The 27811-nt window shown below is 40.1% G+C and overlaps 1 protein-coding gene across 1 annotated transcript; it reads left to right on the top strand.

Annotated features, from left to right (window-relative positions):
* Positions 1-25085, top strand: LOC112955052 (putative DBH-like monooxygenase protein 2; the record flags this gene model as incomplete). The annotated part of the gene is made up of 14 exons (XM_026048341.1): positions 1-81; positions 4929-5141; positions 8277-8423; positions 12814-12975; positions 14341-14424; positions 15562-15729; positions 16245-16347; positions 17460-17626; positions 18906-18997; positions 22503-22599; positions 22808-22867; positions 23720-23850; positions 24131-24245; positions 24952-25085. Coding segments are annotated over exons 1-14 (1754 nt in total), but the record flags the coding sequence as incomplete, so codon positions are not given.
* Positions 25086-27811: the final 2726 nt, after the last annotated feature.

The raw sequence follows: 27811 nt of genomic DNA, 5'->3' as shown, positions 1-27811 counted from the left end.
ATGTGGGACATGGAAGGAACTGGGGATATTGCAGAGGAAATAACTGGGTTGAGAGGCTGTATGGTTAGAATGGGTATCATGGTATGTGACCAATAACGGAAGTGGAAGGAAAATAACAATGCTGAGGTGAACAGAAGTTGTAACAGCCAGCACTGATGCAACAGGTTTTAGGATCAGGAAGCAGAACTGTAAGAAATCAAGTAGTGAGAACATTCATTGAATAAATGATTATATTTCTTCTCCCTTTGAAACTTCTGAAAAAAAGTCTGCATGCTCCGAGGTCCATCTGCCTTCCAGGATTTTAATGCATTTTTCAGAAATACACTCTAATGCCCTTCTTAGGAACCTATGTAAGTATCATAGCCATAAGTTAAACCCACAGTCACTGCCAGAGCAGTGAGTAACTCTTGTGCCTTGCTCTTCCACAAGGAAGTGTTCCAATTCAACCTGAAGTTAATTTTTTAATTTGAGGTCAATAAAAAGAATACAAAGATGCAGCTGAATGTGAGGTGTTGCCTGTACATTGGTATCATATAATTCACTATTTTTTAAAAGCCATCCTATGTTGGAATAGATTGATGTGTGCAAGTTTGAGTACATAGTTATCAGTAACTCTTCAATCCCCTAACCAAGAGTGATAGGCACATCAAATACAACTCAAAACCATATGTGACAATGGTGATGTCTGTGCTTGCACCTTGAATGATGTAGCTTAATCGGGAAACAGAGTACTTCCCATTGTATAAAAAACACCACCATAAAAAGCACTTTCCTTTACTTGAGGTTAAAATTCACCCATAGGGTTGCAGTGGTATCCATCCTGATAAACTTAAAAAAAAACTTAAAAAAACTTAAACTTAAGATCCAGCTTGGCTGGATCAAGGTACCCAAAAAACTCTCAGAACAAAGTACAAAGAAAACTAGAGCAGAATTTTTGCAGCTACCCCTCCCTCCTTTCTTTTGCTTTGACTTCACATTGTACAATGTACACATAATATTTTATGAACTTTGTAACATTGGCTGAATAAATAGGGAATCACCTGTCCTGAAGTAATGTTGTTAACTAAGAGTATAAATCAATTGTAATGCTAGCTTTTGCATACCAGGAAGTATGTACATGTGTAGGAGTTTTTGTGCTTTTAGGGCTTAATAAGGTAGAGAGCTTAGCGAAAGTAGATGATATAGTATAGCATAGGGCATAGAGCTTAGGGCATGGTGCTCAGAAGATCTTGCGATGTCACGGGAGTTAGGAGCATAATTAATTTATGCAGTTTACTGATAACCCCATGCCATACAAGGCGAAAAGTAGCCCGATTGGGCAGTAGGTGAGTCTCCACATTCAACTGGAGTATATAGGCAGACTGAACTGCGCAATAAATGCCATTTTGCCGCATCCCCCATACTGGTATCTGTGCTCTAGGGCCCTGGGGTGAGGACAACCCCAGGTCAGTCCAGCTAGCGAACGAGGCTTGCCAACCCCGGTCGGCAACATATATGTATCAAACCTTTATTTCAGATATTTCCTATGTATTTCACAGAATCATAGAATGGTGGTGGTTGGAAGAAAACTCTAGAGATTGTCTAGTTCAGTCCCTCTGCTCAAACAGGAACACCTAATGCACGTTGCATAGGCTTGCATCCAGCTAGGGCTAGAATATCTCCAAAGAAGGAGTCCTTCTGTATATATGCTCAGATATTCCTATATTTCAGAAGAATAGTAAATGTTTGTTGGATTGAATTGATTAAAGTCAGCAGAAAGCAGGATTTTTCAGTCTTCAAAGAGACTTGACAGAAGCTGAGAGGGTGGCCATGTTGCTTGCTTTTTTTTTTTTTAATCAGAAAGGTCACACTGAAGTGATTGCTAAGTCTAGTGGATTTTTGGTACAATAAGACAACCATTTTAAACAGTGAAGTTCAGTTTTGTTCCTATTATATATCAAAACAGAAGTGTCAAAATTATGAGAAAGAGATTCTTTTAGTTGTCCTCACTCATGAACACTGAGAGAAGCTGTTGTTTCTAAAAAGCTGTTCGTTTCCATCATTAATCTCTCGCTTTGAGGAGACATAGATGTGTTGCTGTCACAGAATGATGGTGGCAGGATGAGGGGGTGAGTGACACAATGCACTTCACTCGTGTGAAATAATAATAGGATTTATTAATAGTTTCACGAGTAGTTTCACGAGATTCTATGGCAAGGTTGCTGCATGAAGGCTTAAGATAATACACAATTATCTTGGGATACCCTCCTGTTGGGTCATGAGGTTCAGATTGGACCCCCTTCCTTTCCAGGCTCCTTCTGAGAGGAGTCTGGGTGAGAGAAGAAATCAGGATGGTGGCGCCTACCAGAATTAGATAAATCACTGATGGTTAGCAACTGAACAGGGCTGCATGTAACGTACAGGTCAGGTTGAGCTGGGGGAGCATATCCATCACAGTTGCCCAGGCTGTTTATTGTCACTGCAAGCATGAATCAGTAGCTTAAACATAGACATAAATTTCCACTTTAGATATCCTAGTATGCCGAAGACATCCACATAGGACTAACAGAGGTAAGGCAGTACTTGCAGGATACTCATGCTCTCCCAGATTTTGTGCATGTTAACTTCAAACTAAATCCTACACTAAAAGTCACATTAGTTTTGGGGGTGTCTTTTTACCTGGGAGGAAGGGACAATAAGAACTAAATGAGAATTGTGTCAAAATAGGTGAATAGCTTTACTAAAAGAATGAGAAGAAATTTAATAGACCTAGAAAAGCTACACTTTGGATTTGCTTAAGTAAACAGCAAAGTAGATCTAATCTGTCTAGGCTCCCTCTAGCATTGATTATAAAGGAAATCCAAAGAAAGCCCTTAGACTGGGTTTCCAAATTTCATGGCTAAAGTTGTTCAAGATGAATGTTGACATTTATGCTTTTCCAAAACAAATCTCTGACTTTTTATTGCAAAATGGAGTATTTAATATTAACCTAGAAAACAAGCAAAGGGGTTAAATAACCTCAACACAAAGTCAGATATTGTGAAATGAAAGATTGAGATTGCTTCAGCTTATTATAACAAGAAATCCATGCTTCCTGTTCTGCACTGAAGTAAGTAATTGTTCATCTGGGAAGAGCTGGGGCTTAGCTGGCTATGTTATTCTCCTCTTTCTCTTAACACTTGGCTCCTATGTGAGCATTTACTTTTCTAAAAGAAGGCTTTCTATTTTCTTTCCCTTATCTAGATTCTCTATCATTTTATAACCTCCTTTGGTAGGATAATTGCCAATTTGTGATATCTTCCTGTTCCTGGATATCTCTCTCACACCTCTCAGCCTGATACCTGTGATATCATGCTTGATACCACATCCTGTACCATCAACAAAACCAAACAGTCTAGTCTTTGTTACAGAGCTAAACCATCCCTCCTTGTAATCACAGGGTAGCCACACCTTCCATCAGCATCTTTGCTCCATCTTCTAATCTCACGGTCCCCTCCATCTGAGAACTGGTTTGTTGTTGTTGTTGTTTTTTCCTAGAAAGAATACAAAGCAGGCAACAATAAATATTTCTCACCTCAGGTGTTCTGCAAAGCATCCTAATGCAGTCATGTAGTTTCCATTTACTTTCTCCCTCTTCTCTTATATTTAATTCTATCTTTATGTAACCCTCTAGAAAGTCCAAAACCAAGTTAGTTTTGATAGCTCCATGTTGTTCTAGTCTTGAAATATCAGCTTAAATGATAAAAAACCATAGCCCTCAGTCCTACCTACTACCTTCAGCAGAATGTTTTAAGCCTCTCTTTAAGCAGATAATATTTTAAATGTTGCTGTTGTATTACATAATTCACAAAAGGAACCAAAAATATAATTCCAGTCTACAGCAGGCCTGTCAAGATAGTAACCTGTGATTCAAGAAGTCTGTATGCACTCTCATTCCTTTAAGCTCAGTGCCTGAAAATCAGATTTCCCACCTATATTACTCATGCATCTTGGGAGCGCATAGCTCAGCAGATTAAAACAAAGGATCTGTTCTAAGGTTTCTGACAAGTAAATAGGAGTAAACTACAACCTCCTTCAACATTCACAGACTTAGGCTATGTTATACAGTGGATTATGCAACCAGGCAAATTGAGCGTGAACTGCACAAGCCATTTTCCTGGCAGAACAAGTTAGATACCCGCTAGGGCCCTTTGTTTTGTATATCAGTTCTATGAAAGGTCTTAGCGAGGACAGCAGATAGTGTTCTTTCCTGCTTCCACACATTCTCACCAAGGGTGTAGCGTAGAACAGCCTTAGTGCAGAATTACTCAGGAGGAGCACCTACACACCGCAGCTCCTACAACTGGAGCGCTCTTTATGTGCTCCAGTAGCTTCTTCTTAAAGACACAGCACTGAGACTCAACAATCCATTCCCACAGACTTACTAATAGTCATCACAACAGGCAATGGAGTAGCACACCCAGGGTTCACTGCGGCACTTGAAACACAAGGGCAAGTTAGTCAGACGGCATTTTCTTTTGTGAGCAAGGCTGGTCAGTATTTACCAGCTCACAGTATTACTGGGCAGCAGGTAAAAACTTTGATGATTAGTATTATTATTTGGATATACAGCAGAGAACATCTCATAAAAATCTTGTATAATGAATATAGGAACTGCTTTGTACGTATCTCACTGGGGCAGGCTGCCAGGATGTATTTTATAAAGTGTTGATTTTTCCCACCTGTTAAATTGGATGCAGGAGAGTAGCTATTTTCCACTCCGCCTTTCTGGCAACAGGCCCCATCTTATACACTTCCATATAAACTGGTCCCCTTGTACCAGGACAATTGCCCATGGGATCAGCAAGGGAAAGAAAAATACAATAGTGCTAAGGTTGTTAGCAGATCTATTCACAAGCATCAAGGGTATGCTCCTCTTCTTGTTCCTTCCATGCCTTTGTTCTGGTCAGGCTGTACCTCTGTTGCTGCGTTTCTCCAGCTTCTTGGATCCTTCTAACATGGTTTACCTCCGCTGGGACCACGATGAACAGGAGATGATCACCTTTGAGCTCCGGGTCCGTACACCTGGCTGGGTGGCATTTGGGTTCAGCCCTCATGGAGAATTATCTGGATCTGACATTGTGATCGGAGGTGTCTTTCCTAATGGCAGCATATATTTCTCTGTAAGTCTCCTTCCCCATTTTCTCTAAATATATTGGCTTGGAAACAGTCTCAGCTAGCTGAAGGTATATGTGTAACACATTTAGGATGCTTAGTCTATGTAACCTCTAACTGAGCATGCAGAAGGGTTCACCTCATCATATGTGTCGTGCCTGCTACCGCACTGAAGAATCTTGGGTATCTTAAAGTATCCCAGATGACACTTGATGTTGTTCAGGCAAATATATTGAACCTGTCTCTAGGTCAAGGTCACAGCCAGAATCAATGACATATGAAATAATATGAAGTAATATGAAGTAATATGAAGTAACAGGAGACAAGAGGAGGCTCCTAGGAGTAAAACCTCTGCCTCATCCAAATCGTAGGTCAGTTCATCCAGAAGTTTGATGTGAAATGCCCACATTTTTCCTTATCAAATCTCTTGATAAGCTAGATATAGTTCAGGAAAATGACAGCCAATACAGTTTGCCTCATAGATTTTGGAGAGAAAAAAGATGTGATTTCTTCCTTCCACTTACTCCCTCAGCTGTTGTGATTTTTGAGTAGGAACCCACAGCCCAAGAGTACCAAGTTTGTGGTTTAGATTTGTAAAGCAAAAGAAGACTCATTTTGGGTAGCCTTAACCTCAGTTCAGTGAGTGGGAGTCCTCCTACCTAAATATAAATGTCCAAAAATCAGATATCTGATTTAAGGTGGTTATGCTCAGTAGTCAGTTGAGACATGGATTCACTTCCAAGGGTTGCTTCCTCTGGACTATCTTAAGTGTATCCCTTAGGAATGGGTGGGATATACTCTATCTTTCCACAGACTGAAGGCAACAACTTAGGATAGATGACTAATATTAGCTCAAGTTTAGGAGAAAAGAAAGCTATTGAGGACGCTGAATGAAAAATTATTTTTGGTCTTTCAATGTACAAGATAAAAAGTCAGTTTAATATTATCCTGACACAGGAAAAATGATAAAATGTTCGCAAGTTGTTTTACACTGATTAAAATTTTTGCAGCCTACAAGATTTTATGTTGTTTGATTATATTTAATTCCTTATTTAGCTTAGGAGCAAAATGAGTTCTTGCTTTAAAAAAATCTCCGTTGATGCATTTCTAATGTGAACTAAGTATAGAGGGGATGAGGTAGGTAGTCTAAATTATTTCTTCAGCGGTGATTTAAAAATGTCTGTTGTAATAACTAGAGTTTTGAAATCTTTTCATGATTGTGACAGACAGTTAATTTTGTCGGGGTGAATAAAGCTACAGGAAAAAATATATATGGTCAGCTTGGAAGAAACAGTTACTTGTTTTATATTTTTTGAATAATTAAAAGCAAACCAAAACAAAACCTTTAATTTTCTCCTAAAAGAAGAAACCTAAAATGAAAAAAAAGTTAAGCATTGATTTCAATATTATTAAAATTCTATCATTTTTCAGATGAAGTATTTAACAGATTTAGTATTTTTCTTTATTGATGCTGAAACTCTTTGGTTAGATTGCCCCCTCTTTTTTTTCCCCCCCACAATTTCCAATTTTATTCAACTTAATTGGAAGATATTTGCTGATATATAATAAATTTGGTATGTAGACACTCAAGCAAGCACAGTAATGGCTACACAAATCTACATTTGCTTACGTGATTGTGTATCACTACCACAGAACTCATGGTACAGACAGTTTTTAAGGAAAATACATTAGTCATTGAAGATGGACTTTGTGAATAGTTTTTTGTTTGTGTATACCTTCCTTGTACCACTCTGTTGTCCATCCTTGTTTGCCACTCTCATCTGTACAGCAAACAAACAAACAAAATACAAACAAAATTATCTGAGTAAAGAGCAATGTGATCAGGAAAATCTCATCAAAAAAGTTGTTCCTCTGAGGTTTTTCAGCTTAGCAGTTACTGCTTTCCTCTTTCCTATGGCATATTTAATTTTAAATAATTTTTTTTAGAATAACTAATTGTCAGAACATCTTTGAATTTTGTCCTTTAAATGAAGGAGAGTAGAAGCTAATTCAGAACAGTAGGAAACAAAAGATGTATTCTCTGACCATGATGGCTACCTGTGTAATTGTGGTATTTGGGTTAGAGAAGAATTGAGGGTATTCTGACAGTCCAAGCTGTGGCTGTCTTCAAAGAGAAAAAAGAATGTCCAGGAAGACACTAAGAAGTTCAACAAAAACTGCAAACAAGTTTTGAAATCATCACTCTTAAGGAGCAGAAATGGGAGAAGAAAATGCCAGAAAGAATTTAACATAAAAACATTCATTAGTCAAGATCACTCTTGAAAAACTTTTCTGTTCTTGTTATCTTTCCAAAGTTGAGTTCTGTAACTAAACTTTTCAATGCAACATATTAGGGAAATATTTGCCATATTCTGTACAGTCAATTCTCTCTTAGATTTTTCATTTCACTTGCAATCACTGCCTTCTCATTTTCCTGATCATTTGAACCACTTTGCCACAAAAATGTATGTAAATGTCAGTCAAGCTGGAACTTTACTCATTTTTGCACTTTACATTCTTTCTTGCAGCTAAATCCTGCCTTTTTGTCTTGTATTTTCATTGTAGAAATTATTTCAGTCCATTGTGTTCCAGCTGATATTTCTACAGGAACTCAACCTTTAGATGCTTTTCAAACACTGTCTCATATTTCTGCACCTTTTTACTGAGCAACAGTTGCACCTACTGACCTCAATCATATCTTAATTGACCTATAGAAATGTGTTGTTTATTCAGATGGTATGGAAAATCTAGTCACAAAAAAAATGTACTTTGGGGTCCAGAACATTTTACTTGAGCTAGTTGTTTTTCAAGAGGGCTTAATTTATTTCTCACTCTGTGGAGCTGAGCAAGATGTGTTAAAATGCCTCAGCCTGTCTCAAGTCATGATAACCAGAGGTCATCATCTAGATGTTGGGACTTGATGGATGCTGTTACCTTGAATAGCTCGATATGGTAAGTATTGGATGTGATTTATCTTTGATTGGTTTGTGGAAATTAGCAGTAAAAACAGAGTTGCTATTTCATGAAGGGGACACTTTGTAATATTCAGTTCCCATGAGCAATATTTAGAAATCTGATTTCTCAGATTGAGAAAAAAAAAAATCCTTTTTTCCCTAATGCCTTTACCACTGTTTCATCTCCAGGACTGTCATCTTGTAGATGAAGCAACTCTTGATGAAGATGAGAGCCAGGACTACCAACTGCTGTCACTGACGCAGAATGAGACTTTTACCACTATGATGTTCAAACGCCACCTCTGTACATGTGATCTGAATGACCTAGATATCACAGTAAGAAAGCAAACTGATCAAACTCGATTACCTCCCTGAAATGCACAAAGCATGGGGAATAAGCAGGACAAACTGGAGATTGGTGTGCGGTCCCAGGATCATGATCTCATAGAAATCACAGAAATGTGGTGGGATAGCTCACATGACTGCAGTGCTGTCATGGAAGGCTATGTGCTCTTTAGGAAGAGCTATGTGCTCTTTAGGAAGGACAGGCTGGGAAGGCGAGGTGTGGGAGTTGCTCTGTATGTGAGAGAGCAACTGGAATGAATGGAGCTCATCCTGGGGATGAATGATGAACAGGTGGAGAGCTTGTGGGTAAGGAATAAAGGGCAGGCTAGTGTGGGAGACTCTGTGGTGGGTGTCTGCTGCAGGCCACTTGACCAGGAAGAGGAGGCTGGTGAGGCCTTCTGCAGACAGCTGCAAGTTGCCTCACAGTCACAGGCCTTGGTTCTCATGGGCACTTTAACTACCCTGATATCAACTAGAAAGACAACACAGTGTGGCACAAACGGTCCTGGAGGTTTCTGCAGTGTGTTGATGACAACTTTTTGACGCAGGTATTAGAGGAGCTGACGAGGAGAGTTGGGCTACTTGACCTCCTACTGACAAACAGAGAGGGACTTGTTGGAGATATGGGGGGCAGTCTTGGCTGCGGTGATCACGAGTTGGTAGAGTTCAGGATCCAACAAGGAGGAGGCAGGGCAGCAAGTAGCCTTGCTACCCTGGACTTCAGGAGGGCCAACTTTAGTCTCTTCAGAGACCTGCTTGGAAAAATCCCATGGGCTAGGGCTCTAGAAGGAAGAGGAGCCCAGGAAAGCTGGTTAATTTTCAAGTGGCACTTCCTCCATGCCCAACAACAGTGCATCCCTGTGTGTAAGAAGTCAGGCAGAGGGGACAGGAGCCCTGCATGGATGAGCAGGGAGCTCCTGGCAAAACTCCAACAGAAGCAAGCAGTATACAGAATGTGGACGAAAGGACAGGCCCCTTGGGAGAAATACAGGAATGTTGTCATGGAATGCAGGGATGCTACAAGGAAAGCTAAGACACATTTGGAATTAAATCTGGAAAGGGATATTTAAAATAACAAGAAGAACTTCTTTAAATATATTAACAATAAAAGGAAGGTCAGGAAAAATGTGGGTCCACTGGTGAACGGGATGGGTGCCCTGGTTATGAAAAACACAGAGAAAGCAGAGCTGCTGAATGCCTTCTTTGCTTCGATGTTTGCCAAGGGCAGCTCTCTAGAATCCCAGGCCCTAGGGACAAGAGAAGAGAGCTGGAGAGAGGAAGGCTTGCCCTGGGTAGAGAAAGAGTGGGTCAGAGAACACCTAAGGAAACTCAACACCCACAAATCCATGGGTTGTGATGGGGAGTGTTGTGTGAACTGGTGGATGTCATAGCTAAGCTGCTCACCATCATGTTCGGAAGGTTGTGGAGAATGGAGGAGGTGCCGGAGGACTGGAAGAAAGCCAACGTCACTCTGGTCTTCAAAAAAGGCAAGAAGGAGGACCCGGTCAACTACAGGCCACAGAGCCTCACCTCCATCCCTGGAAAACTGATGGAACAGCTCATCCTGGCTGTTATCTCCAGACACGTGGAGGAGAAGAAGGCGCTCAGGAGTAGCCAGCATGGATTCACCAAAGGGAAATCATGCTTGACTAACCTGATAACCTTCTATGATGGAGTGACTGGCTGGATAGATGAGGGCAGAGCGGTGGACGTCCTCTATCTGGACTTGACCAAGGCTTTTGACACCGTTGCTCACAGCATCCTCCTGGGCAAGCTCCGAAGGTGTGGGATAGATGAGTGGACGGTGGGGTGGATTAGGAATTGTCTTTATGGCAAAGCTCAGAGGGTGGTGATCAGTGACGCTGAATCCAGCTGGAGGTCTGTGGTTAGCGGTGTCCCCCAGGTCTAGTGCTGTTCAACTTGTTCATTAACAACCTGGATGAAGGGATGGAGTGCTCCCTCAGCAAGTTTGCAGATGATATGAAGCTGGGAGGAGTAGCTGATAGCCCTGAGGGCTGTGCTGCCATCCAGAGAGACCTGGACAGACCGGACAACTGGGTGGTGATAAACCTCATGAAGTTCAACAAGGGCAAGTGCAGGGTTCTGCACTTGAGGAGGAATAACCCCAGGCACCAGTAAAGAATAGGTCCTGACCTTCTGGAGAGCACCCCACAAAGAGGGACCTGGTTGTTGTCCTGGACAACAAGTTGACTATGAGGCAGCAGTGTGCCCTTGTGGCCAAAAAGGCCAATGGGATCCTGGAGTGCATTAAGAAGAGGGTCTCCAGCAGGTCAAGGGAGGTGATCGTTTCCCCCTATACAAGTCCTGGTGAGGCCACATTTGGAGAGTGTGTCCAGTTCTGTGCTCCCCAGTACAAGAGGGATGTGGAGCTGCTGGAGAGAGTCCCGCACAGGGCTATGAGGATGATCAGGGGCCTGGAATATCTGCCCTGTGAGGGCAGGCTGAGAGAGCTGGGCCTGTACAACCTGAGGAAGAGAAGGCTGAAGGGGGATCTGATCAGTGTGTAGAAATACCTCAAGGATGGGGCCGGCCTCATTTCAGTGGTGGCCAGCGACAGGGCTAAAGGAAACGGCCACAAGCTGAAGCACCAAAAGTTCCACAGGAACTTAAGAAAAAATTTCTTGACAGTAAGGGTGACAGAGCCCTGGAACAGGCTGCCCAGAGAGGTTGTGGAGTCTCCTTCTCTGGAGATACTTTAAAACCCGCTTGGATGCAGCCCTGTGCCATGTGCTCCAGGTGACCCTGTGTGAGCCAGGGATCGGACTAGATGACCTCTGAGGTCTCTTCCAACCTTAAGCATTCTATGATTCTAAGAAATGCCAAAAAAACCTCTGTTCTTATGTCCCACCATATTCCCGTATTCTCCAAATTAAAGGTGGTAATGACAAGTTTTTCTCATAACTGTACAGTACAAGGAGTTAATAGAAAAATTTAGGGATGTACTGACATATTCATAATCCCACAAGTATTAAATTAATATTTTCTGACAGCGTCTTCCATCAAAGAATTGGTAAGATGCAAATCTCTTTAAGTTTGAATGCAATTCTTCAAAACTGTGCTTTTTCTCTGAGTATCACTTCTTTGCGACATAAAAGGAATCTGATATTGGAGATGAAGCTTTTATTTTGTCTAAAGTCAGTGCTTTGATGAGAATTATGTTTGGGAAATTCAGAATAGGTTGAGAATTTTGGTTCTCTCTTACAAGAGCTTCATGATGATCCCAAATGGCATTAAAATCTTTGCCAATATCAAATGGTTTTTAAGACAGTGACTTTTCAAATGTTAGGGGTAAAAATTTCTTTGTCAAAGTGTTCAAGCACATGGGACACCGATGCAGTTTCAGAGCTCTGCATGCTTAGATACTGTGTACTTTTTACCTTTACTTCAGGGATTTCTGTGTATATTAGCAAAATTCAAGGCTTACTGCTCTCAAATCTTTTCATCATAGAAGGCTATCAGGTTGGTTAAGGATGAGTTCACCTTCATAAATCCAATGCTGATTATGCGTAATCCCCTTAATCTTCACATGTCTGAAAATGGTTCCCTTTATTAGTTGCTCCACCATCTTCCCAGGGACAGAGGTAAGACTGACTTGACTGTAAAGCACAAGAGCCTCCTTCTTGATGATAGGCTTCTACCGGTCATCAGGAACATCTGTTGATCACCACGATCATCTTTAAAAGATCATGGCCTTGCAAAAAAGTTGGAATGTTCCCTCAGAGCTCTTGAGTGCTTGCATCAGGGCCTACGGCTTTGTGTATGTCCAGTTTAAGTGTTCTCTAATCCAGTATTCTTCCACTGAGGGTGTTTTCCTTTCTCCATGCTTTCCATCTGGTCACCAAGGCCTGGAATTTCTGAAGGCCAATTTTAAATTTATCCATAAATTTAAGGCCAAAGTGCTGCAGGTTCTGAAGTCTTTATCAAACCCCCGTCTTTGTTTCCATTTCATATACCATTGTTTAAATATCCTAAATGTGTGATGTGTGCATATGCATTCTATAAATAAGTGTATGAAACAGAAGTGAGTTAAGCTTGGCTAGAGTATTTCCATCAGTAGTCCATGCTTTAAAAAAAAAAAATGTAGTCCAGCTGGCTCTGGACAAGAATCTTGTGTGTTGCAATTTGTGCTTTCTTGTGTATTCTGGTGCAATGTCTGAGTATCTCAGTGTAAGTACCTGTAACGAATATGCACATCTATGATATGTTTAGGCAAGTTTTAACTGCATATGGTTAATATATATTGTGTTTTAATAAGCATGCAGTGATATAAGGCATGTGTTATAAGGCATGAGAATATATGTACATATGGTTGATTGGAAGGAAAGAAAGGGATTTTTCCAATGAAACATTTTTATTACAGATGGATACAGCACGCCTCATTACAGCATTTGGCACTGATGACACAGTTCAATTCTCTAAAGGCCAAAAGTTTTCCAAATCTCTTTTCCTGATGAAGTACAGAGGGTCATCTGACTCGACTGATCCCAAAATATTCTTCACATATGATCTGAGGTTGGACAATGTAAGTATTGGACAAGAGCTTTGTTCTGCCTTCTAAAACATTTCTTCTTTCTCTGCCTGTAATAAAGGTTTGGTTTGCACAGGTTGAAAAAATGGGAAATGACTAGTCTTGGGAATATGCAAATACAGGGGTAATGAAATGGGAAGGTATGTGCTTGTTGTGTAAAGGGTTTCTTTGTTAAGAAAATACTGTAAACTGCAAGTCATTCCTTTGAAAGAATTTAGGGAGCAAAAAACAGATTGTGGTACTGTTGAATTGAGGTACAATTATAGTCAATTCAAGCATGAATGCATGCAGCTCTCATGTCTCATCTATATAGACCCATATAAAATTATCTGTAATATACTGAGAATATTCCCTGGGGGATCTGCAGACAGGCATCTTCAATTTCCCTGTATGTTTCATCCCATGTTAATATCATGCCAACAACATGATATCACAGAACAGAAATCCTGCCCTCAGGACAGGAGACAAAATCCAGAATAAAACTTACTTAACTCCCAGACTATACTGCTGTATGGATGAACTAAAGTCCTGGAGCACAAGAACAGGGTAGGGCTCCATCTATGTAAATTCAATGATCTGGCTTTAAGGCTTTAGTATTTTTTACTATGTGGAAGGCAGAACTTCTCAAGGTTGAAGATGAAAGTATTGATGCTCCCTAGATTCTGAACTGTGCCACATACATGCCAGACAAAGAGAATATTTAGGGTTGGGACATCACTGATGGCACTTGAACACAGCTGGCTGAATGAGTAGTCAGGGCAATTTATGGCATGCTTAACTCTGGAGACTCAGTAACCCTTCCTCAGTCACTACTCTGCCCATGGTAAGCTCTAAGGAACAACCTACCATCTGTGATGGTTCAAGAAAAGACAGTATTTAAAAAAAAAAAAAAAAAAAAAAAAAAAAAAGAGTACACATTTGCACTCTGCTTTTCTCTACAGAGAACTGGCAATCCAAAAGGAGAGAAAAAGAAAAAGAAGATGGAATGTGTTAGAGGTTTCTCACAACCAGCTCATGTTATAATAGCCACATTACTATGCAATTCCCTTTTGGAAAAATGTTTCAAAACTGAAAGAGAATTTAAGATGTGGTGCAGCTGACAAATGTATTTCCCTTTCACCAGAATGCAGCCTCGTCTTTTTGACTCTTTAATCTTTTCTTTCTTAGATACCACAAAAACAATCAGTCCTTGCTAAATGTATCATCTTCACTTTCCCTAATGATAGGAGGACTATAGGAGGACTCGTTCTATGCTCAAGTCTCCTTGGACTTGGCCTTTTTGAGTTCTCCAACAATGCACATTGTTGGGTTGCCAAAGGAATCTTTACATCGTGACTTGTGTATTTTTTTTCCCTCCAGTTTGCTGTTCCAGCTGAAGAAACTAAGTATGCTTGTACCTTTATCCCATTGCCTATGGTCAAGCAGAAACATCATATCTATAAGGTACGCTGAGAGATTTTTCTTACTGGAGAAAAATAGGACTTTAATGCCACTTCAGTCTGCTTGCAAGTCCATCTTTTACAGCATTTTTGAACTGTTTTTCACTGCCCCAGGGATTTGCCCACCTTGTGGGAACGTGCTCTCTATGTTGTTTCTAACTTTGAAAGCATTATTGTCTATATGCCTGAAAGAACCTTGCTACAAGTCTGATAACTCTCAGTGTAGTGAACAGTTTACCAGTATAATCAAAAGCAGCATCCAGATTTTTTTTATTTGAAAAGAATGCAATTGCATTTGTTTTTGAAAATGGCTAACAAAAGTAAAAACACAATTTCAGTGGTACAGTTTTCAATATACAATATGCAGAATCAAGAAACAAAGAAGAGAAATAGATTTTTTCCATGGAAAATTCAGTTTATTTCTTAAGATGAATTTGCTCCAAGGTGAAGCTTCTTAATTTTGCAGACTCTGAAAGTTTAAAAATACATGTTCCACTGAAGTGACATAAGACAGAATTTTAGAAGGAAGAATTTATATGGGAAAGTAAGAATTTGAAAGTCAATCCTACAAAACAAACTAAGGAGCTTTATTCAGTTCTAGTGGTAAACATCAAGATTTGATATATGATCTCATCAATGCTGATGAAAAATTAAGTGACTAATGGACAGATTCAGGTTATTGACAAACTTATTTTTAACTATCTTGGTAATAGTTGTTTTGGCGCAACTGAGAGGCAATGAATTATAGTGTACCTGAGATCAAAGTTCCTAAAGCGGCTTTGCAGACAAAAAAAAGTTGTATCAAATAAATTAATTACATTTCTAGTCTGGAATCACACTGTCTAGCATTAGAGGTCAAATAGACATTCCTGTTATTCCAGCTGATGGACGGTATTTTAGGGAAAGATGCAAATCTATTCTGGGCTAATAGACTCTGCTGGGTACATACTGAAATTAATAAACAATTATCTCCAATGTACCATCCGTCTTGTAAATCAAACTGTCTGTTTGTCCAAAGTTCTGTCCTTGGAAATTGCTAGCAAAAAGAAAAACTAATAATTGCTCTGATCTTCCTGGTTGTCTAGGAGAGAAATATTTTAGGATTTGAAAAATCTTTTTTTATTCTGTTTCTTGGTTACAGTTTGAACCTGTATTAACACCCCACAATACTACTTTGGTTCATCACATCCTGGTTTATGCCTGTGGCAGTGACAGTGTACTACCCAGTGGCATAGATGATTGTTATGGAGCTGATCCAGATTTTGCCCTATGCTCTCAGGTGCTTGTGGGCTGGGCTGTTGGGGGAGAGGTGAGCATGAAAGGTTTGTTGCATCTCCAATTTCTTGTTATGTCACACAGTAAGGCTTTCATTTTGATCTTTTAATGTCATTGCCACTAATTTCATAGAATGCTTCTTGGTGCTAGTATCATACAAGGAGTGTACCTACTTGTACACCTACTGTATTTTTTTCTGGCTCTGTCTTTCAGCATAGTTTAAAAGTTTTGTTAAAGTGGTGCTTCTGATTAAGTTGGCCTACTTGGTAGCTAGGGCTGCACAAATGCTAGCATTGTGTTATGATGCTTATTCTGTCTTTTAAGACAAAATGTTTTTTGTATTTCTGGAGTATGCAGTTACATGGAGACACAAAAAGAGAGACAAAGAGAAATAAAAGAGATTAATTTTAGATGAAACCTTTAGACTCACTTTATTCACATTATGCAGTGACAGTGATGTTGTGTTGGTGTTCTTTGTACATGTCCATTGTCTCTCAATCAATAAGGGAGGAGAGCTAAAGATAATTCTTCTTCTTCCCTTTCCACAAGTCCTATCAATTTCCAGATGAAACTGCCCTCTCCATAGGGACACCTTTGGACCCTCAGTATGTCCGACTGGAAATCCACTACAGCAATTTTGACTTGTTACCAGGTCAGTAATATTGAGCGATTGTTTGACAAACAGCCTGAGGATTGAAATCTTAAACTTCACCTACATTCTAGAAGCCATCTACTGCATAAAATCCTTCCTTAGGATATATTGTTTAGCACAAGGTTCAAAATAGTAAGGCAAACTGGTAGAGAATCCCATTCAGCAAGGAAGTTTTAACTGTGAAAACAAGTTAACTGTGAAAACAAGAAAAGATGGTTCTTTCCATATAGGTTAGATGCATATTGTTGTATAAAAGCCTGAGCACACCTATCTCCTGTGGTACTGGAAGGTATGTGAGACTGGGGGGAAACATGTACCTGATCGAAAAGAGCAGCAGAGTTGGGAGGGACAGTGTGGCTGATGGAGATTTATGAAGGGTCAGGATGGAACCTTGGGACCATAATACATTTTTGTGACCTTCAGCCCTCACTTTCTATGGTGGGTTGTGAAGGCTGCCACTATGGTTTTGTTATCATTTTACAGAAGAGGAAACAAGTGTTGCATAATTTTATGGGAATAGTCTAAGACTATGAGCAGGACTAGATCCAGATAAGTTGTAGGTGAAGATGCATTCCTGTAAGACGTAAAATCTGCACCTTGCATGACTTTGAGATAGCATTAAAGTGCATCATGCCACTGAGGGTATGAGAGCTTAGGCCTCCTTGCAGGTCTATGCTTGATTACAACAGAGTTGGGAAAAGTAACTCTGTGTTGCTAATTCAGGCCCCAGTGGTAATAAATATATAATATCCCCTTCTGAAGAAATACAGGGAAGTATCCAGTGTCAGAGCAACAAGACCTATCTCGAGGTCCAGGGGTAGAAAGAGGGCAGAGATGAAAGGGGTAGAAACAGGGCAGAGATGAAAGGGAGATACAAAACAGGAGGTATAGGTGGCTCATAGTACAAATATGAACAAGACAAACTAATACATATAAAATGTTAACAGTCAAGCAGGAAATAACTAGATGCTGAGAAAGGTGGAGAGGGGAATATGTCTGGGTGTTGAGATAGATGAGGATAGATGCACAGAAGGAACAGAAAGCTGAGAAACATGTAAGCCAGAAATGCTACTGGAGCAGCTATTGAAAGAGTGTTCACATTTGTTTTAAAGGTTTGATCGACAGCTCAGGGGTACGAATCTACTACACATCGGAGCTGCGGAAATATGATGTGGGGGTTCTGCAGACAGGCATCTTCACTTTTCCTGTACATTTCATCCCTCCTGGAGCAGAATCCTATAGATCTTACGGCCTTTGCAATACTAGCCAGTTTGATGAAGTGAGTGTGTGGAAATTCTTGACTTTTCCCACTTTGGACTTGTCTAGACACATACAAAATCCTGCTATAGGGTACCATCTTAGCCGCTACATAGTGCAAAATGAATACCTGCTCTAATAGGACTATATAGAAAAGAGATGGGTTGGCTCTCAGGTAGCAGTTAGGGTCATTATCAGAGGTGGACGGTCATGTCAGAACCACGACAAAAACACCAATTTAGTCTATGTAAGTAGAAGGGAGAGAAAACAAAACAGTAACAAAAAAGGAAGCAGAGACTTTCCAAGAAAAGATAAGAGGTCCTTGTCCAGCCATAGGTGTGTTAGGATGACAGGTGCTAGGCTTCAAGGATATGGTGTCAGCTTTATGACCTCTCTAGAGCAGAAACACAGAATGGTTCTAAAAACTGTCAAGCAGTCGGTAAAGAAATGCTGGTGGCATGCATGACTCAGAGGTTCTTCACCTCCAAGCCTGCTGGATGTGGGGCTGACACATTTCTCCATTCCTAGGCACAGCCCTGGGGAAAATTTCAAAGACACAGCGACCCTCTACCCGACAACACCTGTACAGAGCAGTCTTAGCCAGTCACAACCAGACCAATGCAGACAGGAGAGCAGTGTGATCACCCAACAGTACTTCATAAGTATGGGAAACACAAATAGTCCAATTTTGTTGCTTCTCTCTGTCTGATCAGACTTAAATTTCACTAGTGAAGCAGACACTGAACTTGTTTATTCATAACTGTAAATCTCTCTGACCCCTGGCTCAGACCATAAGTCCTTCCAGCATTATCTGCCTAGACCCTGGGCCTTGAATCTTTTCAGATTTTGGTGTCCTTCTACTTATGAATTAGTCTAGCTTGAAGTTTCCTAGTGGACCACGTATGGGTGGTTCCTCTCATGGCCCTCTGCTGAGTCTTAAGATTTCTACTTTTGCTTTTTCCAGTATTTGTTGTTTTTGTTAGGTTCTGTATATCTGTAAGTTTAATTTATTATGTCTCCTGTATCTTAACTTGAATGGTTTGGTTTGATAGCTGTGCACAATCCAGAATGAGGTATATAAAACTCAGACACAGTAAGATAGGCAAGTTTCAGAAAAGAATGCCAGGGCAAATAACTACAGATAACTAATGGGATACTGGAGGAAATAGGCTAATCTTTCAAAAAAAAAAAAAAAAAAAAAAGTTAAATTGACACTTACAGACATGTCCTTCAGACTTTGGACTCCATAGGTAGAAATGCAGTAATGAGCCCTGACTACTGTTCTCCATTTTGCACTGCAGGTGAATGGGATACCAGTTCCAGAGCTGCACGCGTTTGCCTATCTCCTTCACACCCACCTATCTGGTAGAGGAGTGAGAGTAGCCCAGTACCGGTAAGAGAAGCAAATTCTGGGGATCAGTACCCCCTTCCTGGGCTGGAAGGGGTGAGGCTCATGTTCTTCAGCTGCTCTCCATTTGTCTGTGAGTGTAGGAGACTTTTGTTGAAAATCAACACTGTCTGAAATGCAATACAAGGACTTGTCAGTTCTGTGGAGAGCAAAACTGTGCCCAAGGAGTTAAATAGAGCAGGCCCAGGCAACAAGTTGAAGCACTGGACTGCTGCTTATTGACACTGGTCACTTCTAGAAGGTGCTCTTACATGGACTTAGCCCTGCTAGCTGGACACAGCATGATGGTGGGCAGACACAGTCCGAGGTTTGCATGTGCTGCATGGGCAACTACAGCAGGTTTGACTTCCTGCACAATCTTTCCACAAAATCTCTGCACCTCCTGATCACACCCCAGCCTATTAAACACATATTGTCAGCTTCAAGTTGCAGCATAGCATTTGAACACTACTTCTACCACTTTGAACTGGAAAACAAGTGATTAAAAAAAGATTTCACTTTAGGTTAAAGAGTCTTCAAATGCTCACTAGTATGCATGAGACCTATCTCTTCATTAGATCTCTAGTTTCAGAAAAACTCATCATGAGACGGGAATCATACTGCAGGCGCGCTTAGTGACCTGCCCCTTAGCTCGAAAACAATCCATGGCACTATTTTATTTAGCAATATGAGGGGGTGTGAGTTTGCAGCAACACTCCACTAGACTGCTTATTGTGACATCTTCAAGATATAATCTCCTAATGACCTACACTGAATTGTTGGTGCACTCTTCAGGGTGTCATGTGAATCCCATCTGCGGTGGCAAGGGGAAAACTCTGGAATTGACTGGTCCTTGTAGTGTCCTCTGGGACTCTCCCTTTAGCACTCTGTTCCGCACATAGAACACTTTTGTTTGAACAACTCTGCAACATATTGCACAAGATGCGGCCCCACTTGGCTGTGCTTTCATATCAAATCTAGATTGTTCTAAAGTGGCACCTCTGCCCCTGTGGATGCATTTCAATAAAGATCCTAAAACATCCATGGGCACCCTCTCCTCAAGTATGCTTTACACATGCTAGCCACTGACTGCCATTCCTCACTGTCTGCCAAAGGCCAGCCTGCCAGTTCCCTGGCCTGCTGTGTCTTGCCAAGACCACATCTTAGAAGTGATTGTTAGCAAAGTTCTCATTCTTTTGCTCCTGGATCTGCTTCTTGAGGATGGCTTTTGGCATGTGCAATTGGCTTCTAGGCCACTTACCAATGCAGAGGGCTGCAGCCTTAGTACTGGCCTCACTTTGAAAATGACTCTCTCCCTACTTCAAAGACATGCTAAGAAATGGAGCCAAGAGACTAGAAAGCTTGACTTTGACTCCTCCAAAGTCAATCTCAGAAAAATGTAAATAACAGAATTTTCTGATGAATATTTTCTCATCTCTGGCAAGTGGCATCTTCAAAGTAGCAGGCTCTGCCATCTGTTACATGCCAAAGGGGGAGAAAATATTTCAAGCACCTCAGTAAACATACTTGGCCTGCTATAACTGGACCAAAGACAGGGAGATTTTGTAACTCTAAAGATGCATTGTGAATATGTCCATCTCCCATCTGTGTCCCTCAGGAATAGCATATTATAGTTTACATCTGTGGCTATTTCTTGGAAGAGGGGTAAAGGACACCTCAAAAAAATCCATACGTTTTAAAATAATCTGTCATTTTCAATGCTAGTGATCTCCAAGACAGCTGGGTCTAACTCTTCTATTGTTATGCTAGATAGTAAGAGAAAGGGAATTAGTCTTTCCTCCATCTTGCTAGTTAGCACCTTCCAGGTGTACACATCAAACAGGAGGAGTGTGATACAATCAAAAGATATACTCTTGAACTTCAGGAGAATATGGAAGAATCTGCCATGTTACCACGAATCACTTCAGATCTGTCTACAGAAGACTACAGTGACAATTTATGTAGCATGAGCATATATCTGGGAAAAGCTTTTTAGACTTTATCTTGCATGGACCATTTCCTGAAGGCACCTCAAACAGACTTTAGACCAGAAGGTAAACTGTTTGAAAATACCTTCTGGATAGGTATGATCCAAGCAGAGGTTGGGGTGGCTATTTTGGACTGGGGGGATTTTCCCAGTAGCATATATAATGTCTGTATTGCTATCAGTTAATGGAGCCTCCAGACTTTTTGGAGATTGACCTTAGCAGCATAGAACAGACTGGGGACTTATTTCTAGCAATTTAGGGCCTTTCTGTGGCAGACTCAGGTTGAGAGTTTTTCTCTGGATAGTGTTCTTTCTGGAGCCTTTGATTCTGGGCGTTGGTAATACAGCCCTGCTTCCTTTTTATGGGCTTAGTTTCAGAATAGCACAACGTGGACCACACAGACAGTATGGGTGGGGGACATAAAGCTATTTTGTTCTGCACAGTAGTAATAGCTTTTGGCTCAGGCAAAGTGCATGGTACACATCAAGTATTCATTACATGAATAGCATCTTGTTTCTTGACTTGACGCCCTGCAAAGCTTCACAACTCTCTGTTACCTCTACTGTGGCATTCAGATACTGCTGAAATTTGCCTAATTCATGTTATGCCTGTAGTATTCTTTTTCCAGAAAAGACATTAAATCCTCAGCTATATGGCAGGACAATGCTGGAGGGATCCTTCAGAGATGGAAGATCAATATGTTGTGCAGACCGTGAAGTAAAGATTCAGACGAGGCCTGATAGAGCAGTATGGAAGAATGCTAATGTAGACTTTTGTTAAGGCTGGCCTTCAAGCTTGATTTCTTCCTCTGCAATTTAATTTTGTCAAAAGGCATGGCTGAATAGCAGCATGAACCCATCAGTCCACCTGCTTTACAGCTGCTAAGAGTGACAAAGTTGGCCTAGCACAGGCGAGCAGAGTCTGTGCTACTAGAACGGCTACTACATGGGTTCTACAAGGATTTGTGGGCTAGATGCCATGCTCTGATGATGACTTACGTGCTCTTTGCAGTATGCAGTGTGGATCTACCTAGGTTATCTAAAGACCAATTTGGGAGATTACAGAGGTGGGGCTCAAGCCTGAGACTACTTCAGAAACAGTATCACAAGGAACTCTATAAATATGGGAAAGATGAATTTACATATCATACATATGCACCTGCAAGGGATGGCCTCAGAGGCCTCCGAACTCCCCTGTACTAGAGTTTGAGAGTTTTTTGGGAAGAGAGTAATACAAGTATTAGAGTTATTACTTCTGGAGTCATATACTGTCATCCAAAAGGCCAGAGTTTCAAGGCACAATGACTAGTGTGATATAATAAAATTGAGATTTAGATGCCAAAGCAAAAAGAATTGGGTGTGAATTTTGAAGTGTGTGCTTTGAAACTGACTAGTCACTAGAAATACATTCTGTGTATTATAGCAGCAAGAAATCAGGTATGATTTCTGGAGATTTTTCTGGTTTCTGTTTGACTTCCTGCAGGAACCACCCCTATAACATAAATTTCTCCCCTTTTTTACCAGGAGCGGTGAGCAGCTGGGCATCATCTGTGAGGACAAAAAGTATGATTTCACACTGCAGGAGGTTCGGGATCTGAAGAAAATCCTCACAATCAAACCAGTATGTTCCTCCTCTGGCATATAGCTGTGGGATGGCAGATTGGGAAAACTATGTCACAGATATCAAAACACATTGCCCCATTCTTTCCTTCATTCTGTTTTAGATTTTGATCTGTTTTTTTCACATAGTTTCCTGGTTCCACATGTTAGAAGCAGCTGTTTTGTGTGCTTCTCTGTACAGCTCTGACAGTATAACCTGTGTTCCGTAGGGGGATGAGATCCTGGTGGAATGTAGCTTCCAGACACTGGATCGGTCAGGGATTACTTTTGTAAGTTTGCATTTCTACCTACAAATTATCCATTGCATATGAAATTAGTTTATCCACCATCAAAATCTTTTGGGAAGACAGTTTTATCAGCCAAACAGAGCACTGACAAAAACTTCTTGGCTCAGAAGCTCTCCAACAAGCTTCTCCTTCTACTACAAGCTTGCGAACAGACCAGTCTTAACTTCTAATGCTATATAAGCTAACTCTTGTCTAAAAATTCAAGTGCAAATAGTGAGATTTGGAACTTCTCTAAATGCAAAAATATTCTTTTCAGTTTTTCTTGTTCATATCCCAGACATCTGTTTAACTAGGCCCTTTTGCAGAATGTAATACATAAACAGCTATTTTAAAATTAAGCCTCATACTGACTTCTTTTAAAGAAAATGCCATGCAGAGGAGTTAACAATGCAATTGCAATTAAAAATATGCACAAGGTACTGAGATTCAACTTATGAAGAATTCAGAATTTGTATCAACGGAGAGTACTACTGCTTGATTTGGCTGGTCTCATTCCAAAACTAGGGATCAACTAACAAATGTTTATCTGGATGTAGATTTCAGATAATTCTCTGACTGTTTTAGCTGAATTTTTTTTCAGATTTGGGGATCCTGTAGTTTGAAATAAACGTATGGTAGTCACCCCGAAGGAAAGAATAGGTAGGTTTTGATTATAAAGACCATGCAGCAGCCTTTTTATCAGATCACTAGGAGAATCCTTTGATTTTCTCTAACTGCTAAACAAGGAAATTGATACGGGGTTTCTCATCATGCAGGAGAGGAGGGACACAATAAGAAGAATATTTCTCCTCACTGTGTCTTGGTAGACCTCTGACCATCATTGTGTCTTTGCAGAGTGGGCTAAGTACCATGAATGAGATGTGCCTCGCATTCCTCTTCTACTATCCTCGTAACAACATCTCCAGTTGTACAAGCTACCCTGACATTTTGTATATTGCCCACATGCTCAAGCAGGAGGCCTCAGAGTGAGTCCTGAATCAAAAATATTTCTTAGTGTGGCAGAGTTAAATGTAGAATGATAAATGGAAGAAAAAATAATGAAAATAAGATGTTGCTGATAGGGAAGATATGGTCACATATCTGCGTGTCAAAATAAAATATCTTTTTGAAGGAATGTATCAACTATGATACTTTATTGGCCTCTTTTCCTTTTTTTTTTTTTTTTAATATCTCCTTTCTTTTTTTTTTCTTCTGCTTTCCTCATCTCACTGTTTGTTTTCTTCACTTTCCCATTGTCCCCTCCAGTACTGTAGAAGGAATGATGGCCATGGACTTTATTGACTGGGACAATGAGACCATCAAAAGTGCAGAGAAAGCAGCCAAGGAGGCAAATCAAGTAGTTGTAATTAAAACAATTAATGTAAGTGTCCCCTTCTGAGCATTTGTGATTAGTGAAATAGCGTCAACCCTGAGTTCTGACAATAAAGTACACTTGAGAGATAATACCTCAGATGACACCAACTGCTCAGATCCTACCGACATATATAGGAATTGAAAGAGATTACCTGAATTATGAAGTCTTTTCTCTTGGGCTGCAACTGGAGCCAACTGTCCAATAGAAATTTAGTCAGCAGTTAGTCTTGAAGTAACAGAAGAGAAGCTTTTGCATCTTGGTAATCCAATAATGTTTAATGGATAATACTGTTGGGAGGGCATTTTTGACACAAGGTTATCACAAGGCGAGAAAGTAGTGCTGAAGGCCCCTCTGCTGGTGTGTACAGAAAAGGAGTTAGGATATGCCAGAAAATCAACAAACCTACCTTTATGGCTCTTATCTATCTAACAGCATTTCAGTGCATTAGACTAATAACTATTCACCTTCCAGATAAATTAGGAAGAAAAAAAATCTTAAACTTGAGAAAGGAAAAATTCCATTTTCCATTCCTCTCTCAGAAAACTTCCCCGCTCTCAGATTAGACTTTCTCCAAAATGACATGTTTTGCATCCAGGCAGAAAGAAAAGGGACAAGAAAAGATGTAAAACTTGCACTCTATCCTAGGATCTAGTGGCTCCCACCTTAATTAAAAATAGAATATATAATCTTTTTTTCCCTCTTTTGTTCCCAGGAACTGCAGAAAATTGAGAGCGGCCTAATCAGAGACATGATTAATCCAGAGCAGCCTGCCTGTCTTAATATTTCAGAAAATATCTCACTGTCACTGAAGGCTGCTACAAACCTTCATTTTGCTGCAGAACGCAGGTCTGAGTCATCGACCACCAAAGAGATGGCTTCACTTCCTCTTCTTTCTTTCACACAGCTAGTGTTTGCTTGTGTTGTTTTGTCCTCTGAGCTTAGAATTTAAAGAACAGAATAGGAGCATAGATCACCATATGAAAAAGTCTCTACAGTTACCAAGTGGTAGCAGGGTATTTCAGATCTGATGGCCCTAGGACCCTCAGGCCTTCCAAGATAATTATGTAATATGAAATTCTCTTGGTTTGGCAGAAACAGATTCAAAAAACATTGTCATGTATTTTGATTTCATAAAAAATACTTTCCAGCGTAGTTAATTCTGAAATCAGAAAGGAATGTACTTTAGTGCAGTAAGTATAGGAATACAAGTGCCTCTGGTAACCCTGCATGTACATGGAGGGTTGGACTAGATGATCTCTAAAGGTCCCTTCCAACTTTAAGGATTCTATGATTCTATGATCTAGAGCTTCCATAGATAAGTTAAGGCTCTATATTTACTCACTGGCATTTCAGTTATCTAGTCTCAAGCTATATTCCTGGTAATTAGGTCATTATAGAAAACTAGGTTCCTTACTTACCCAAACATTTTAATTGCTAATCCAAACAATGCATATGATTCTAAAAATAATCCAGTTATATTTAGCTTCAGAAGAGAAGGGTCTTGCAATCATTGACATAGAATTCACCTACTGATTGCCATGTAATAATGAAGCAATGTTGGGTGTTTATTAAATCATAGCTCTGATATGTGGTCAAAATGTAAAACTACAGAACTCTTCAATAATCCTAGACCTTGGTATTAAATATATGGTTATTCTATCACACTATTTTTTTTCCTGCTTTCCTTTCTAATGGGCATGGATTTTTCTTTTCAGTCTAACTTCCAAGGACCTGTAATTCTGAAATTAAATTCCAACTTCAACACTGTCATGATTTTTTACAAAGTACTACCCAAAAAAATTATCAAAATGTTCTTCACAAACCAAGATGCCCTACATTTTATTGTGAAAAGCAAAATTTTCCTTGGTTTTCCTTCCTTTTTTCAATTTTTTTTTTCCTGAAGAAATATTTCATTTAAAAGAAATTTTTATATAAAATATATAAGTGGTAGGGAGGTGAAAAGACTTTGGGACAATGTGTTGTAAAGACTGTTGTGTTGTGTATTGGTTTCTTTTTATAATATGTCCAGGGCAGACTGTCACCCACAATACAGTCTTTTTATTATTGGCTCACAATGTCGCATTATGAAAATCAAAATGTTCATTTAATCTGATGGGAAAGTTACTGCAGAGAGGCATCAACTGAGCAAAAAAAAAAATCTATAAAGATATGGAACAACTGTTGGATATGTCATGAATCACAGGAATAACTTGTGCAAAACCCTTCCAATCTCTCTCATTCTTTTAACAATAATCCTTCTTTTCACATACCATTACACTTCTTCTTGCAAAGCAAGAGTTCAAAACAATCTGTCCGGCAAGGAATTTCCCACTATTTTGAGTTTCAAATAATACTTTTTTAGTAAAAAGAGAAACAAAAGAGAAAACACTATATCCCACTCACTAAATGAGTGATGTACACTGAAATGCTCCACAAAAGAGCTAGACTCATTTTATAGCATGGCAAATCAAACTGCAAATGGCTACATTTTGACTTCCCATTTTGAAAGTTGCCATTGCAACTGTAGTAGGTTCTGAGCTCCTGAGAGCATGGCTGATAGGAGAGGAGAACAAAATTAAGAACGTTAAGAATCAGTTAAAACTATTTTTCCCTTTTCTATTTCACAACAATCCTTCGTGCACCCTGTCACAGAACAAGTGGTGTGTGGGGGGTGTTAATGACACAATGCACTTCACTTGTATGAAAGAAATAATAATAGGGTTTATTGATATGGACAATGATTTCACCATGAGATTCTATGGCAAGGTCGCTAATTATTATTTACTGCATGGAAGTTTATGGTAATACACAATTATCAAGGATGCCCTTGGGTCATGAGGTTCAGATTGGACCCCCTTGCTTTCCAAGCTCCTTCTGAGAGGAGTCTGGGTGCGGCTGGATCCAATCCTAGCCCCAGACCTGCTCAATGGTTTATGACTAAGGCATTTTGTGCACAGTTATAAAGTAAAGTTTACAAGTTCAGAAAGAGAGCACGCTATATTCACTTACCACAAATCTGTTGTGGAAAGGGATCTCTTAACCTAGAGGAGTATCCTTGAGAGGTGTCCCTGCTCAAGGAGACATCCTGATGTGCAGGCCGCTGCCATGCAAGGGGAGCTCAAGGGGCTCTTGGGCTGTCCGCATATTTATGGGATAAGATGACTTATAGTCATTCTTTCATTTTAGAGGAACTTTGTCTGGTGTGTGCACCATTAGTCTTATCTCCCCATCAGATGCTGCCATCAGGACTTATTGCTGGTTAATGTCTAAGTCAGTCAGGGAAGAAATCAGGGAGCCAACTACCAGGATCAGATAATATCAAGGGTGGCTAACACCTGAATAGGGCTACATGTGAAAAGTCAGGATGAGCTGGGAAAGGAGCATATCCGTCACATACCCACATTAACTGAAGCAATTTTTCTAGACTGATAGATCATATTAGCAGACCCTTTACAACCAGTGAAAGCTCTTCAGCTGTAGGGACATGGATCCAAGTAGAACATGGAAATTCCTTAAAATGTAAAAAAGGCAAAGAAGATTATAGTGCAAAAGTAAAATGTACTACACAAGTA

Source organism: Nothoprocta perdicaria, unplaced genomic scaffold, assembly GCF_003342845.1.
Source record: "Nothoprocta perdicaria isolate Ctin4 unplaced genomic scaffold, notPer1 scaffold_534, whole genome shotgun sequence".
Taxonomy (NCBI): Eukaryota; Metazoa; Chordata; class Aves; order Tinamiformes; family Tinamidae; genus Nothoprocta; species Nothoprocta perdicaria.
The sequence above is the reverse complement of the archived record's forward strand: the minus strand, read 5'-3'. Positions and strand labels throughout refer to the sequence as shown.